General features: G+C 40.8%; 1 protein-coding gene across 1 annotated transcript in view; it reads left to right on the forward strand.

Moving 5' to 3' along the window:
• The first annotated feature begins 2244 nt into the window (after positions 1-2244).
• The window catches only part of LOC140526093 (adenylate cyclase type 10-like), a 46326-nt gene continuing 30624 nt past the window's right edge, over positions 2245-17946 (forward strand). Inside the window, 12 exon segments of the mRNA XM_072642031.1 lie at positions 2245-2423; positions 3679-3783; positions 5548-5586; positions 6200-6343; positions 7464-7669; positions 7974-8064; positions 8142-8230; positions 9229-9420; positions 10033-10154; positions 12088-12215; positions 12218-12440; positions 12892-12947. Of these exon segments, the coding sequence (XP_072498132.1) occupies positions 2264-2423; positions 3679-3783; positions 5548-5586; positions 6200-6343; positions 7464-7669; positions 7974-8064; positions 8142-8230; positions 9229-9420; positions 10033-10154; positions 12088-12215; positions 12218-12440; positions 12892-12947 (1555 nt within the window). The 5' untranslated portion in view covers positions 2245-2263.

Below are 17946 nucleotides of genomic sequence, written 5' to 3' on the forward strand. Positions count from 1 at the left end.
GATTGACTAAGATGATAGAAGAGGAAAATGACAAATGTTGGAGGTGATGTGGAAAAATCAAGATATTAATACCCTGTTGATGGAACTATAAATTATTCCAACCATTTTGGAGAGCAATCTGGAATTACGCCCCCAAAATTAACACCACTATCAGGTCTGTTTCTCAATGTGATCAGGGAAAAAGGAAAAGAACCTATATGTTCCAAAATATGTATAGCAGTTCTCTTTGTGGTGGCAAAGTACCGGAAATTGCCCATCCATTGGGGAATGGCTAAACAAGTTGCGGTAGATAATTGAGATGGAATACTACTGTGTTGTAAAAAATGATGTACAGAAGCACTTCAAAGAGGCCTGGAAGGACTTATATGAACTGATGCTGAGTGAAATGAACAGAACCAGGAGAACACCGTAAACAGTAACAGCCACAGTATGTGAGGACTGTTTCTGATAGACTTAGCTCTTCACAGCAATGCAAGGACCTAAAATATTCCCAAAGGACTTGAGACAAAATGCCATCCACATCTAGAGAAAGAACTGCGGCATCGGAACACAGAACAAAGCAGACTTTTTTCTTATGTTATGTTTTGTTTGGGTTTTTCTCATGGTTTCTTCCATTCATTTTAATTCTTCTATGCAACATGACTAATGTGAAAATGTGTTTAATAATGTATAGAACCCATATAAGATTGCACACCATCTGGGGGAGGGAGGAGGGAAGGGGAGAAAATCTAAGACATTGAAGTGATTGTTGAAAACTGAAAACAAATAATTTAACAAAAAAAGAAATGATGAGCTGGTTGATTTTAGAAAAACATGGAAAGAGTGCATGGAATAATGAAAAGTAAATGGAACCAAGAGAACTTTGTACACAGTAGCAGCAAGATTATTCAAAGAATAATTGTGAACAACAACGTCCTTCAGAGTACTGTAACTACTCAAATCGATAAAGGACCTATGAAGGAAAATGCTGTCCACCTGCAGAAAAAGAGCTGATAAATAGAAGTATGCATAGTATGATTTTACGTATATTTTTAGATCTGTGTCAAATGGTACCCTTCTCTAGTTTTGGGTGGGGAAGAAGGGAGATGATTTGGAACTTAAAATGTAACAGAAAATAAGTAAAAATGATATAATTGGTTCCATTTGTAAATCTATTTTGTTTTATCCACTTAAAAACATTCTGAGAATGGGTCCCTAGGCTTCAACCAGACTGTTGAAGGAAGATATAACACAGATATGGTTAAAAGCCTTTGTACTGGAACCTTCTAAAGAAACAGGGTCCTGAGATTCTTCAGTTGTAGCTAGGGGTCAATTTTAACTTTGAACCCTCAAATATATTTGCAATGAAACCACTGCTCAACATATTTATAAAAATAAAAACAAAACAACAGTTTGTCTCTCATTTCCCTCTTCCCTTCTCTGGTCTTCAGTAAATCAAGAAGCGTTTATCAAGGGCTTTCTATGTGCCACCTGAAGCCATCCTTGGCAGGGTCAGTACAGGCACGGTATTCAACACCTTTCCCTTTTTCCAAGGCTTCACCTGCCTCAAATTTTGCCTTAAACGTGGTCTCTTTGGTATTTATCTGTAAATGCTAAATTAGCCCCAAATCAGCCTTTCCCTTGAAACACCTCCAGGGTGTGGGCACCTTCAGAAAATACAAAAGGGACCTAATGTTTAGGATTTTTTCCCACAGAAGGCAGAAAAACCGTAATAACTTTCAGACTGTGGCTGATTCAGAGGAGCAATCCTGCCCGCCCCCTGCTGCCTCGCGTGGCACCAAGCAGACCCCAGACCACCTCAAAATGCCCGTCGTTCGCCCCAGCCAGAATGCAAGGGGAAAGGGACGCGTTCTGTGGCTGCCCTTCTTCTGGGCCCTCCTTCTAAACAACAAAAGAACCGGACAAGGTGTCGGTACGCCATTTGTCGCGGCGTGAAAGGCAAGGCTTGCGTGGACCTCCCGCAAGGGCGCGCACAGGCGGAGGTCTAGCACGCGCACGGACATCGGCCCCCCGGGGACTCGGGGCCCCCAGGCAGACTGGACGCAGTTTTGTCCGACTCCGGGGCTGTGCGCATCTGAAAGCAGCGCGCGGGAGAGGAGGCGGGAACAGTCCCTGCTGCCGCTTCCGATTGGAGGCAGTGAATCGAAGGGCATGGGAGCGTGCGTGCCGATTGGCTGGGTGGGGAGAGCGGCTTGGGCGGGGGCGGGGGGGAGGCGGGGCCGCTGCGAGATCGAGTTTCGGGTTCAGTTGCGCCTCCGCTGCCATGGCCGCCGGACCTTGGGGCTTGTCCTCCTCCTCCTCGTGGTCCTTCCAGGCCCGCCTGGCGGCGCTGCTGCCCGACCTGCTGGTGTTCGGAAAGGCCCGAGGCCCGGGGCCGGAGCTCACCACGGTGCAGGGGGTCCTGCTTGGCGTCCACGTGACCGGTGAGCGGGGAGCAAGAGGGGACCGGCGGCCGGGAGGCCGTTGGGCCCCGGGGTGACGGTTGCAGCGCCCCCGGGCCCCTGGTCCGCGCACCGGCCCTCGTTTCTTCACCCCCTGCATCTCGCCTACGCGCCCACCCGTGGAGAGGAGAAGAGGGTCGCTCCGCCGCGTGCAGAGCCCTGGGTGGGCCGTGGGGAGGGGCTCTGAAGGCGGACCAGGCCCCGTCCCTGCCCCCTAGGAGCCGGGGAGCCCCGATAACCGGAGTGCACTGTGCAGAATCCTCTTGAGAGGTGGAAAACGGAAGTCTGAGAAGGAAAAGGTGGCTCCCGGCAGGGGGGAGGGAGGGGGTGTCCTTGGACTGTTAAGGTGATGGGCAGAAGAGTTTAAAAGGAGCATGTTCCGCCCCGGAGTGCTGATGGAACCCAAAGAGAAGTCGAGTTTCTTTTTTCTTTAAAAAAACAAACAAAACCTCTCAAATGGAAGCAGTAGTTTATACAGACACCCCTTTCACTCTTCCCCCCCACTATAAGGTAGCTGAGGTCTGGACATTGACTTTGACCCCAAAACCACAATTGGGTTTTCTTTAAGCCTGGTCACCGAGTTCCTCCTTCCTCTTGGGAAGCAGACCCTTGAATCTCTTTGCGAGATCAAAGGAATTAAAAAAACAAATTGTTCAGCACCATACCTGACCAGGTAGTAGGTGCTTAATAAATACTTCCTGACTTCTTTAATTACTCTGTTACCCAGATGGCTCAGGAGGAGAGGTGAGGCTGGTGACCTGCACAGCCCTCCCTCCCTCCAAACAAAGTCAAGTGCAAGTCATGTCATCATGTCTCCGATGGCATGGTCTTCTTTGAAAACGAAGGACGAACACAACAACACCACCAGTTACATAAATATTTATTTTTCTCCTGGGAACTTTTTTTAATCTCCCCTCTTTTTCCCTCTCCTAAAGGAGAATGCAGCTTGTTGAAGGAAGGGTCACTTGTGGCAGTGGCTGCAGCTGCTGTTATAAGACCCTTAAAATTAGATTAGCTGGTAAGGGGTTGTCATTCCAGACAGCCAAAAGTAAAGTAGTCTTACTCCTTCTCTTGCAAGCCCAAATAATCAACCTGTTAAAGGAATGATTATATTTAATCAAGCCTTGGTTCTTTTAGACTGGTTCGTGTTCTTGAGAATGGGAGAAGGGGAAATAAACAGCCCTCAAACCACCACTGCATTGGCTAATAAGCTGAGTGACTTTTGCTTGTTGGGTAGGATTTACAGCATTGATGGACAAATTCAGCCTGACCTGCAATGCAGAGCACAGCATGGACAAGATGGCCCAAATCTTCAGTTGTTACATTGGTGATATTGTGAAGCGTGAGTGTCCTCTGTGGGGTGGGTGAGAGGGTTCAAGGCGCAAGGAGGTTGAAAGGAAAGGGTGAAGACAAACCCCACTTCCCTGAAAAGACAGTCCCCACCTTTGGTTTCTTAAAAGCCTTGCTAAGCTAGCTAGATTCTTACAGGTAATTTTCCTGACTGGGCCTGAACTAAAAGGTATATACCTTAGGCAAACCGTTTTCCTCTCTGGCCCTCAATTTACTCAAATTGTAACACAAGGTAGATGAGTGATTCAGTTCAGCTGTGAAACCCTATGACTCTACAATGTACTTGCAATACTTAAGGTCACAGAAAAATTCCATGCTAATCGTTGTTAAAATACAGATTTTTCCTTCTGTTCTTTTTTCCTGCTGTCCCTAGATCCTACTTGCTGTAAAAGCAAGGATGCTAATGTGCACAGGAGGGCCTGCTGTCATAGGTTCTTTGTTCTGCTTTCCTAAAAGGAAAGGAAACTTTTCAAGGGGTCAACAATCACTTTAATTAAGCACATGTATCATTCACTTAGTTTAGAGGAAAAGTCAGCACCCTGAACTTCATAGAAAATACAGAGAAATAAAGATGAACAGACAATGCTTCCAGCTGCCTGACAGCAAACAATACGTACATCATAGATCTACAGACAGATAACTGACCACACATACATAGTTGCCAGAGAGAAGCATGAACATCTGGGTTTTTAAAGGTTTTAGGCTGCTTAGCGTCTTCCCAGAGTCTCATCTGGCACACAGACCTTCCAAAAACTAAGCCTGGAAGTAAAACCTCTCCTCAGAGTACTTATATATTTTTCAGAGACAGAGGGTATCACAACCCTTGAGAACCAATGCCTCATTAACAAAAGATATGGGCCTTCCCACAAATCTTCCCAGGGTCATTCATGGGTAGGGAAAATCTTTAATCACATTATTCAATCAGAGACACTTGATTATACTAAAACAAAAACAGCCAAAGATCCTGCTTTGCTTGCCGTTGCAAACATCTATAGGCCCTGGCATGATGTTTTCAGAATGTGTTAGACAAGTAGCAAATAAAAATAGTATATGGAGAAAAACTTATAGTCTGTGATTCACCAATTAGTGGTCAGTTTGGCATATATTTTTGTGTCTAGTTCCATTTGGTACCCATGTTGTTTCTCTCTTCTTTTTTGACGTCAAGACTTCTTCCTTCAAGACTCAGTTCAGATCCTGCCTTCTATAGGAGGCCTTTCCCTGTTCTCTGAGATTACTTATTATCTCTTCTCTGTATGTCTTTTACATATGTAGTTATTTACATGTTATCTCCCCCCTTAGAATAGGAGCTCCTTGAGAGCAGGAACAACATTTTTTGCAGTTCTTTGTATCCCCAGAGCTTAGCACAGTGCCTGGCAAATAGGAAAGGTTAATAAACTTTTGTTGACTGACTGACTGACCATGCCCCCTCTATTGCTTCCTCTGTGCTTCTTTGACTAACTAGGATCGCTACTATGTGGCATCTACTCCAGGAGTTTAATTGGAGAGTGGAATAACATGCCATTATCCTGTTAGGGGATAGCATTAATAGACTTCTATTTTTTTCTGATTATGAAGTTTAGGATTGAGGCAGAAAAATGAGAAGTATATTTGCATGGTGTCACTCAGGTATTTCTTGGTCTGTGGATGAGAGGTCAAAACCTAGAAGGAAGGCATTCTTCCCATAGTACTGTCCTCTGTTATCATCAGCTGAATCCCTAACTATAGGCCATTTTTCTCTGCTTTTATTTTTTCTCAGATATACTCTGCTTTGGAGGAGATATCCTGAATATCACAGGTATTTCTTGATTATACCACACATCTGAAGGGTTTCAAATAATATGAATTAGATGTAATTTGGGAAAACCTTATCCAAATTATGCATATTAAATTTTATTTTTTCCTCCATAGAATTTAAAATTATGTAGAAATCATGTTGGATGAGAACTTGTAGAAATGTTTTAGAAAACTGAGGAGAGATTTGGCCAGCAACAGTAACAGAAGTGAAAAACTGAGGGAACTATCAGAATCATTGTTACTTCCTCTGGTGCCCCAGAACCAACAGACTTTCTCAGATTTATTTGGCTAAATCAGTCACAAAATTAAGATGAAAACATAATTATCAGCAATGTGTTTAAGAGCACATTTTCCATATCACTTTCTATCATTCTTTTTTCCTCCATCTGGTGAAACCTAATAGAAAAAGGAATTATCTTAATCTAAACTTTTGAATTCTTCTAATTTGGGAGCATTCAGAATTCTACTTGATAAATTTACTTTTAACCTGTGAATGATTTCTAGGGAAAAGCAAAACTGCTCCCTAATCTAGAAAGAGATAGCTTAAGGGAAGAGACCAAGAGTTTTGCTAACCACCCTACAACAACCTACACTGATCCACCTTGGCCTTACAGGGAATGTTCTCATGGCACTCTGGACAGTGGAACAGAACCAGCTAAGTGACATCATTACCTTAGTGGTGAAATGCAGCCTGGAAATACAGGAGAAGTTTGGAGTCTACCATACCAAAGAAGGCCAGGATCTTCAGATAAGGATAGGTAGCAACTTCCATCTGGAAGAGCTACCCATAAATGCCCAAATCCCCCCTACAGAAGAATAGAAATGGGGTGGGTGGGGAAAATATATGTCAAGGCCCTTTGGGTAACATCTTAGCAGGGGTTCTAAATGTAAGAGAAATGTTGGTGTCTGGGATTACTGCATATATATTTTTCAAACTTTAATGTAGGATTATTCTATAAATAGAAATTATATAGTGAGGAAGGATCATATTCTGTTGCTGCCTGTACTGTTCCAGTCTCAATTCCTTGTTCTCCTTTTTCCCTTGCCTAACCCAGGCTTAGATTGAATAGTTTAGCATATACGTCTTCAGTCAGGTCTGAGTGAACAAATTGTAGTCAATTTTTGAACTATAAATAACACCACGCTTCTGGAGTCAGAGGCAGAGAGCACTCAGTGTGGGTGAAAGCAAACATAATGTTTTGCTTATTGGTTTTTTTGAGTTCATTGCCAAAAATGTAACCATTAAGTTCATGTAGCTCTTGTGAGTATGAGCCTGAATTTGTAGTTATGTTGAACAAGAGGGAAAGTGATGTTCTCTTGCCCTAGAAATATTATATCATCTACTGAATCAGACACTCTGCTTGCTCCCCTTTCCTTAGTCATGTCCAAACTGCCTATTAAGAGAGCAAAATATTCATTTTTACTAAAACAACCTGGGAGTTTAGTAGCTAAATAACGATTTTGTTTAAATGAAACTGTTTTCCATTATTTCGCCTTTGCCAGTGTGGAGCTCTTGTACTAAAGGACTCGCTACCTTTAGGCATTCTTGTAGCAAAAGATAATCCTTGGCAGGATGTCATTGTTGAAGATGAACTCATTTCAGACTGATAGTATGTGTAATGTAACAGTAGTAAAATAGGCATGATAGATGTTTCAAGCTTTAATATAGGATTATGATATGCATGGAAATTCTAGTGGACGATGAGGAAGGATCACATGGAACTTGTAGCACTGAGTAATAGATCCAGTGGTTTGCACCAATTGACATAGAGGGAATTGAGGCCTGGGAAGATTTGTCTACTTGACCAGTGTCTTATATTTGGAGGGTGGCAGAAGCAAACCTGGATGTTCTTCACCTGCCTTATTTTCTCCTAACAGGCGTGTCTGCAGGTCACATCTCTCAGGTTGTGGTTGGAGATAAGCAGCGACAGTACCTCCTGGTAATTGGACGAAATGTAGATGATGTCCAGGTAGCCCAGCACTTGGCTCAGGCAGATGAGATCATCTTGTCTTGGAACTGTTGGATGCTCTGTGAGCAGTACATGTTTGAAGTGGAAATCTTGAGGGAGCCTAAAGCTGTAAAGGTAGTAGGTTCCCTTCCTATCTTACCTCTAGCATAGCCTGCAGGGTACATTGTGATATATTTATAGAGCAGGATTCTAAGGGTGCCCTAGTCTGTCAACAAAAGATAAAAAGCTACCAGTTGTGCAACTTTTTTTTTTAAATAAGGAAGCTATTAATCATCTGTAAGTCTCAGATTGGTGGTGACAGAACCATGAGATAAGTAAGATGAGGGAAGTACTAGAAGACTTAGTTCTTAGAGTCTGCATTGAAGGAGCAAGAGTGGTGGTTATTCTTGGGATTGAAGAATTTCTTCCTATTCTTTAGCTAAGAGATATGCGGATCATGGACCCATTTGATTTTGATGAACATTTTGAAAAGTGCATCGATTACCTTCCACATTATCCTACAAATAACGGTGAGCTGCTTCACCTATTTTGCCTGGCTCAGTAGAGATTGTCTTTCTGGACTGAACCCTTTCCTTCTCTTTGTTAGTCTCTTTGAGAAATGCTGTGGCTTTGGACCCAAACCCCAGACTTGAGCAAACCTTGCAGAGGCACATAATGAGAAACTTCCTAAAGAAGGTATTTCCTAAACTTTAATTCTTCACTTAGCTGGCATGTGTATATATGTGTGTGTGTGTATATATATATATATATATATATATATATATATATATATATATATATATATATATATATGTGAACTTTTCAAACCCATTCTCCAACTCAGCACTGCAATTCCTAATAAATATTCTCATTCCCCTTAACACCCGTGTGATTATTGTGATTGTATCTTTCTGCATGTCTTAATTGTCTCATATTTTTTAAAGCCCAAGAGCAGAAATCTTGTCTGCTCTTTATTTTGTGCCCCAAAAGCCTGATTCAGTTTCTGTACTCTCAAGGCCATAGTTTGCTTGTCAGTAAAGTGATGGAGTTAGTCCATTTGATCTCTAAGGTCCCTTTCAGCTCTAAATATTTAATCTTGAATAAATACCTGTTGATTCGTTGACTGAACATATATATGCATATCTGCAGAATCAGCTTTTCAAAAATTGATGATAATATATTATCATAATTCAGTGTTATCAATTTTAATTCTTAGTCAGTTGTTTCAATTGCATCTGACTCTTTGTGACCCATTTGGGGTTTTCTTGGCAAAGATGCTGGATTGGTTTGCCATTTTCTTCTCCAATTCATTTTATAAATGAAGAATTGAGTCAAACAGGGTTAAGTGACTTGGCCAAGATCACACAGCTAAGAAGTGTCGGAGGCCATGCTTGAACTCAGGAAGATGACTCCAGGACTAATGCGCTATCCACTATGCCACTTAGCTGCTCAGTGTAATCCTAAAGAGTGGAAATAGAAAAGGGACTCAAAGTAGCGTTTGCTCCACTGAGACATTAAATATAAGTACTTAAAGGAAAAAATGCATTTGTACATAATTTGCTTTGTGCTGGTTTTTCCATTAAGACTGTGCCTGATACCCATGTTCTGTTGTTCCTTCTCACTCACTACCATATATCATGAGATATGGGGTTAAAATTCCCCAGTGTGATGCTAAATTAATGTTTTCTTTACAGATCAGTGAAGGGCAACCTGTGGAGTATTTATGTGAACTTCGAACTGTGACCATGGTTTTGATCAATCTAGAATTCCACAAGAAAGCTTGGATGTTGCACTTATGTCAGCTGATCCATGAAGCTGCTTTGTACATCTCCACAACCATCAAGAATGGAGGTGGCCAGCTCAGCCAGATATTTATGTTTGACAAAGTGAGTAAGAAGGGATCTAGACACACCGTTATTGGAGATCAGTGAGGAGTTTGCCTGAAGGATGGATGTGGGCTCTTCTGCTGGTGTGCATTGGGCATTTAAATACAAAAGACCTTAAAAAGGTTTCTAATTTATTTCATTCAAGTGTCCTACTTTAGTAAATTAATGGAGTTGAATCTTTTTCTCATGACATACTTGGGTCATCATTCTGAGCATCAATTCTTATTTGTCTGGGGTTGAAGAAATGGGAGATTGAGATGACTTATTACTCATTCCTGCATAGATATACTGTGGAAGTTCATTTTTTCAATAAATTCTGGATAATAACTTTTTTCCCCTTGCAATCTGGCCCTTTTTCCTAAGTAAAAAAATTCTATTTTTTGGTTTTTTTTTTTAAGATTCTATTTAGCATAGTTACAGTTAAATGAAATTTTCATTTTCATTCATACTGGTATTAGAGCCAAGAATGTCTATCTTGTTCATATCATAGAAACATCCTGACAGGGAGATCAGGAAGAGGAAGGTACCACTTTTACAAACTCATCTAAATATGAAGAGTTATATTGCTTCCCAGTCATGTATTCTTTTTCATTTCTCCAACATTTCTCTCAGGGCTGTACTTTCTTCAGTATATTTGGCCTTCCAGGCGATAAGAAGCCAGATGAGTGTGCCCATGCCTTGGAGAGCTCCTGCAGCATCTTTAGCTTCTGCTGGGAAAATCTTGCTGAGACCAAGTGAGGAGGAAGGTGGGGCAGAGATGAGCTTCTCAGGCCCCAGGGGGCTCTCAGGGAAGTGGGAGGCAGATGACAGGTATTGCTTGGATGCAGAGCAACACTGAAGGGGAGGGAGAACAGATGCCAAATGAAATCAGTCAATAGAATTTATTGAATATTCACTACGTGCAGAATTCTGCTTTGGAGAAAACACAGAAGAAAAAGATAAGATTAATGTTTGTGAGTTAACATCTGGGCCTGGCCTTGGTAAACTTTTGGTTTTGATGACAGATCCTTCTTTTTAATCTGTATACTTCATTCAGCTATCTAAAAAAACCCAAAAAACTTCTTTTTGTTTCAGTATTCAACCTTCCTCCCCATCCATGGAGTCCCTATTTGCTCTTTCAGGGCACCTTTTCTTAGCTTATTTGCACAACAGAAATGTCTTACCCTGTTCTTACCCTGTTTCTGGGTTCTTATGATCAACTCTACCCTGTTTTCCTAGGTTCTCTTTGATGTCTCTTCACTCAGATGTTTTCCAGAATTCTATTTGGTTTTCAGTGTTACAGTATCAAAATAATTTAAACATATGTTGAATGACAGGCTTAATTCCAACCAGAAGAGAAGGACTGTTCCCTCATAGAAAGGTTTTAAAATAAGGGGCAACATGAACTACTGGTAGAATAGGGAAGATGCTGAGCAAAGTGAAATAGAGAAAGAATTGGCCAAATGAGAAGAGTTCACGTATTTGATAGCATCTTGCCATCTATTACCACGAGGCCTAGATTCCACCAGTGGCTTCACCAATAATTTGCAGAACAAGTTGCTTTGATTCCTTTTAAACTGCATTTACTAAGTTGTTTAATTAACAGTACTTGAAGCCTATGCACCTCACAGGGTCGTTGTAAGAATTAAATAATGTCATGTAAATGAAAAAATATTAAAAGGTATATTCAAATATAAGGAATTATTTGTATTGTTGCTATCATTAGCACAGTGCTTGGCATATAGTAAGCACTTAACAAAAGTTTATGCATGTACTTTTTAAAATAATTCTTGTTACTCTCAGTAGCAATAGGCTATGTTTCTATAGTACTCTATAGATTATAATATGCTTTCACATACATTTCCTTGTTTAATTATTATAATCTGTAGAATTCCAGAATCCTATTATGTTTTTAGGATATAAACATTTTAAATGTATTTTCAAACCTAATTCCCACTAATGGAAGAGAAAGATCATTTCCTTACAGAAGGGTTTGAAAAGAATTTGATTTCTCTAAGATTGGGACTAAGGCCTTTCAGAATCTTAAGTCAGAGGCAACTAGGTGGCACAGTACATTGTGTCCTGACCCCTGCAGCCAAGAAGACCTGAATTTAAATATGGCTTCAGACTCTTATTAGCTGTGTGACCTTGAGCTACTCATTTAACCTCTGCCTGCCTAGTTTCTTCAACTATAAAATAAAAAGGTTATTGTGAGGATATTTGTAAAGTGCTTAGCACAATGCTTGACATGTAAGAGATATTTAATAAATGCTTGTTCACTTCTCTTAAATCCATTATTCTTCCAATTTCTTTAACTAGAATATAAACTGGAATGTAGTTCTGTTTTTTCTTTTTCCCCAGAATGTCTATTATAGGGTTCTATATGTAGTGAAATATCACTACATTGTGTTGATTGATTTACTGTTTTGATTTACTGAGTATTGATTTATTGAGTTTATTATCAGATATTAATTTACTCAACTGCAGGGGATATGATCCAGTAGACAATCCTATTCATTTTTCCAAAATTGCACTAGTAGTCATTAGGGAATGTTTGGGGAGTGTTTGCCCCAAGTCACATAATAAATTCCAAGAGCTGGGGTCCCATTTAGCTTTTATGACTTTTATTTTCATAAAGAGTAGCTCTTGAGTGGGAATTTATCCATGTTTGTCCTTTCTGTCTCCTAGGCTTGTTTCTATTGGCATCACCAGTGGTCCGGTGTTTTGTGGAGTTGTGGGTGCACTAGCCAGGCATGAATTTACAGGTATAGTTGGACTTTGGGATTTCAGCATTGTGGTTAATGGGGTGGAGTTCATTATCTCTCTCTCTCCTTGCTGTCCCCTGACACAGTTATTGGCCCAAAGGTGAGCCTTGTGACCAGAATGGTGACAGCTTATCCAGGGCTGGTATCTTGTGATGAGGTTACATATCTGCAGTCCATGTTGCCTAATAACAATTTTAAGAAGCTTCCAGAGAAGAAAATGAAAAATATCACCAATCCAGGGAAGATCTATGAATATCTTGGCCCCAGGTCATGTGTGTAAGTGCCATCTGTGAGTACCATGTCTGAGTGCCATTTATAAGTTTCAGTTCACACCCTTCCCCCTCCAGACTAGAGTATAAGAATAATAAATATTAAGTCCCAGTTAAATAACAGAATTTATGCTATAGTCATTGTGCTGGTGTAGACATATTCAGAGGGCAAATATAGAAGTAACAACGTCTGAGATCTCTTATTTTAATGTAACAAATATAGGGAATTTTTCATCTTCCTGTTCTGACAGAAGCAGTTAACAATACGAAGGGCATTGCTGTCTCTTAACTCTGACACCAGGTGTCACCATCCTCTTAACTTATTTGATCCCTAAGGGAAAATAGCTCAACTTTTTAACTCTCTAGTTCAGGGTTCTGGGAACCTCTTGGGTTCTCAACAGATACCTGATGAAGAAGATGATATTCCTGAATATCATTTCCTTTCTTCACTTTTCTAGACTGTTTGGGAAGAGATACCTGGCTAGAAATCGATCAGAACATCATCCTTTGTTGGGTAAGTTTGGAGAGCTATCCTGTTCGTACCCAAATTGTGTGTGTGTGTGTGTGTGTGTGTGTGTGTGTGTGTGTACATTCTATATATAGAAATCTCTACAGTTTGGCTAAATGTGGGGGGGGGGGGAAGGGAAGGAAATGATTTATTTAGTTCTAAACTTGAAGTCAGCAATAAAAAAGCAATGTTTTTGGATAATTTACATTAATTTAAAAAGGACTTCCCATTTCTTCTTCTCCATGTTGACAGTACAGATACCCAGGTTTAACCCTATCATTGATCAAAAGAACCGAACTTTAAAGTCAGAGTGTCAGTAAGGAACAGAAGGTAGCTCGTAAACACTTGGCTTATAGACTAGCATAGGTGCAATATTTTATAAGTAATAATGCTCACTTCCTGGACAATGAAAATAGATTAACAAGTTCAACTTTGTTGTTGTTATAACAATAACAGTCCTTTTAGTTGTGTTTGACTCTTCATAACCTTATTTGGGGTTTTCTTGGCAATAATACAAAAGTGCTTTGCCCTTTCCTTTTTTGACTAATTTTACAGATGAGGAAATTGAGGAAAACAAGGTAAAGTGACTTGCCCAGAGTCACACAGCTAGTAAGTGTCTGAGGCTAGATTTAAACTCAGGAAGATGAGTCTTCTTGATTTCAACTTGGTACTCTTTTCTATCTGCTGCTCCCATAGTTCAACTTTATGCCATCTTTTCTCTGAGTCATTTTACCTTCTGTCCTTTAGCTGTTCATCCCTTTCCTGACCCCAACCCTGGATTATCCCCTCTACCTATGTTTTTCTGTTCTACTTGAATGCCTGACATCTAGTAGGCACTATATTCCCTGTTCCTCCCTACTGCCTCTGGAGGAAGTCACACAACTACCTTGGCTGGGTCCGCTACACATTTATGTTATCTAATGTTGGGGGTGTAAGCTCAGTTCCATGTGGACAGTCTCGGGCAGGTAAAGGTGAGGACTTCTAAACCTTAGAGTTCTCATGAGGCCCCCCAGGGAACAGCTGGGAATTGAGGTGTGAGACCGGGCTATCTCGTGCATTTCCGCCTCTTCCCATGGGAAAAGTGCTGGGAGAGAGCATCCGCGCCCTTGAGATTGGCCCGGGGTCTGAGCACACCTATTGTTGTCTAACAGGCGGGGTATTCAGGTGCAAACTATGCGGCGGGAGAGCTTAAGTAGGGTCAGGAAAGCCTGAAGGCGCTCTTAGCGCTGAGGGGCCCTTAGAGGACAGAAGGCCCCTCTTTCCTCTCTTCTCTCTTCCCTCTACCCTCTCTTCCACTTCCTCTTCCACTTCCGCTTCCATTCTCTTACTGTAAGATCTTTGCCTCCTTGGGAGATTTCTCTCTCCTCAGGAAGAGTTCCCCCTGCACATGTAACCAAGACCCTGAATAAAGCCTAACCCTTGTTCGACTCTGGAAAGTCTCTTTTCTCATACGTTTATCTGGTTTGGCCAGCCGAAGACCTGCAATAGGTAAGGTAAGACTCGGGTAGCCCTTAGGCCTCTAGGCCTGACAATCTAACCCTTGTGGGTCCTCAATTTTTTACTCTTTCCTGATTGACTTCCAGTCACATTCCCTACAGAATCTGTTCTAGACCTTGTCTTATCAGTCCATTTATATTATCCCTTCCCTCTTCCTTCCCATCGAAGCACCACTATTCATACTAAATTGAGACCATCTGTTGTGAACTCCCATCTTCTCAATTCTACACCTCAAATTTCCTCTCCCATCATTTTCCATTCTCTCCAGTTTTAGAAGAGTCAGCTTTCTCCTTGTCAAGGCTAAACCCTCTATTTGTGTCCTTGATCCCATCCCCTCCTGTCCCTTTTGAGGGCTTGCTCCTTCAGTATATTGCTAAGGCAATGTTCACAGCACTGAGAATGACTATGAATATGTTGGCATAGTTCTGAATCGCAAAGTATAACAGACTCTCCATGTAGAAGGCAGAACAACATTTATTCAAACACCAGAAAGCCAAATCCATCATAGCAACAAAGAAATCTGTCATAGTAACCAAGAAGTCCATATACGTTATCAGGCCTTCCAACAAACAGGCTCCCCTAAGCAAAATCACAGACAAGCTCTCCCACTCACACTTAGTTGCCTGCTTTTTTTGTCCTTCCCACCTCTGGCTAGTCTGACCAATTTCATCTCAGCTCTGCTCCAGCTCTGCCTCTTCCTGTTCCACCTTTCCTGCTCTCCCTGTTCATGGAACTCCTTCCACCACAGGCTCCATGTGACTCAGACTTCCATGTGACTGGTCACATGGGCCTCTTAATGAATGGGAAAGATCTTCCCATTTAAATTACCATTACATTTAGTAATCCCCATTCTCTTTCTAATCTTCAATCTAGGGTCATAGATATAGAGGTGGAAGGGACCTTGAGGGTCCTGTTAATCCAGAACCTGCAGGGCCTTTTTTACTGTGTCACACTTTCTAAAGACATGCTCAATTCTCCCTCTCCCTTAAGAACTTTCACTTGATTCTACCATCTCCTAAATTTTTTTTTTTAAGTAGCTCCCTTTCTTAGCCAAACTCCTAGAAAAAGTTGTGTATAGTTGTTGCCTCTGTTTCTTTACATCTTAATCACTTGCTCTATCCTGGGCCCCCGTCTCTCTCTGTACTCTCTTGGTAACCCCATCAGCCCTTATAGATTCAATTATTGTGTCTTTGTGTAGATTGCCAAATCTGCATTTCTATCCTTTATATATGATCTGAATTCCAGTGTCATATCACTAATTGCCTGTGGGTATCTTCACCTTCATGTCCCATAGATACCTCAAACTCAACTTGTCCAAAGTGGACCTCATTGTCTGTCCCTGAGACTTTACTAACCTGGTACTAATTTTTGACCTTTCACTTTCATCCCTCCCCCTCCAACCCAGTTAGTTGCCAGTTCTTGTCAATTTTACTTCTACAACATCTCTTGTGGCTATCGTCTCTCCACTCACAACCACTACCCTAGTTTAAGCTCTTAGCACCTCTTACTTAGACTATTGCAATAGCCACCTATTCTTTCTCAGCCATTCCCTTTTCTATCTGTCACACAACTACCACAGTAATATTCCTAACGAAAAAGTTTGATCATGCCTCTCCCCTGATCAAGAATCTTTAGTAGTTTCTTTTGTGAAACTTCATTTCATTTTTTAATTTAAAAATTTTTTATAGTTTTTATTTAGACATCATCTATACTTTCTGAATATACATCTTGCCTTCGTAGTTCAGAGAGGTATTCCTTATAACAAAGAATGAATGAGACACAAAATTCAGCAAAACTAATAAGTATATCAGCTAAGTCTGATATTATATACGGTGTTCTAAACTCATACTTCCCCACCTCATCAATGAAAGAGAGAAATATATTCTTCCATGTCTTCTTTGGAGTCATGTTTGCTCATCATAATTTCACAATATTCCGTTTAAATTGTTTTGTTGTTCTTTCTTATACATTTTTGTCATTGTGTATGTTGTTTTCCTAGGTGTGCTTCCTTCTCTTTGCATTGGTTTATGTCATGATAATAACCCCAGCTTATGCTCTTGAGAATAAGTCATCAGAAGCTTTTATTCAGGAGTAAAAGAAATACAGACATACAGATGTGAGGGGAGACTCTTTAAGAGAGCAATTAATTCCCTGGCCTTACAGTCAGACTGATCTTTATCTAGAACTTATCTCATTGTTCAGCATTATCTACTCCCAACAGGAATTCAGGGTGTTGTGTTTATTTTTGAGTGTGATGCACAAAAAAGAAGTGTACAAGCCCATGCTCTAGAATGTGAAGGTCTATTTCCAAGACTTCTCATGTTAGCAAAAGGAAAGAAAGGAAACCCATGGCCCCTTTCTTTTTGCTTTCACTCTTCCCACTTAGAAGCTCTATTAGCTTCATTCAAAGATATCTGTGTCTATCAATTCTGCAGATGCAGAGTCAGCAGTTGGGGACTTCAAAGGAGGAATTAGGGGGATTAGGTGAACAACACTAGTCCTGATATGAAGAGGACTTGAATCTACACTTAGAGACCTGTTGTACAAGAAAAAGTACTAAAAGCAACCCAGTATAAAAATCTCAAAGTTGAAATCTGGGGAATAGGGTCCAATTTGTATCTTTTGTTGCCACAGCATTCAAGGAAAATAAAAAACCCTGAATGATGTCTAGGTTGGTTGGTGCATAGGAGGTATGGATCATCTTGAGAGAAATTCAGTGTGATTATTTTGTTAATGGGGAATTGTTTGAAGGAAAACATTGTATTCTAGAGTGCTTGCAGAGAGTTGGCAATGATATTAGCAGTAATTTTCAAGGAAGTAGAGAGTTTATTAGAACTTTCTCAAGTTTGCTACACCAAGGTTTGGTATCCTAGTACACACAGTTTTAGGAAAAACAGTTGTGTGTGGCTGGTAAATTTTCAATGGCATTTCTTCATGCTCTGATAAGAAATGATAGGTGTAAGGCTTTCCTTGGATGGAAAATTGAAGAGAAATCTACCCCACTAGTTAAGTACTGGGCAGATACTTAAATATTTTTCTCAAGTCTGCAGAGTCAGAAAGGATCATCTGTTGCTGGATGAGGAAGCAGGCTCCCAAGGGGACAGAACATTGGATGGTGTTATCCATTTTAGTGAGAGGTGTGATTGTCAGGCTAGGCGTGGAAGGGGAGTTATAACCTTGACTTAGAAATTAGAAAAGTCAGTTGGAAGAAAGGTGAGAGAGGTGGTATGGCATAGTTGAATTGGGAGTCAGGAAGACCTGAGTTCAAGTCCTACCTTGAAAACTTAATTTTATGATCCTGGGCAAGTCATTTAGCCTCTCTAGCCTCAATTTCCTTGTCTGAAAAAAAAAAAAGAGCAATGGACTTGATTACCTCTAAGGTTCTTTCAAGCTCTAAATCTGATCCTATTAGTGCAGTGGCAAGAAAATAGTACATAGAATCTGGCTTCTCTTGGAGCACTTGATTTATTCTGTATCTGCATTTTGGAAGTGGACTATACAGTAGTGC

This window comes from Notamacropus eugenii, chromosome 2, assembly GCF_028372415.1.
Source record: "Notamacropus eugenii isolate mMacEug1 chromosome 2, mMacEug1.pri_v2, whole genome shotgun sequence".
Lineage (NCBI taxonomy): Eukaryota > Metazoa > Chordata > Mammalia > Diprotodontia > Macropodidae > Notamacropus > Notamacropus eugenii.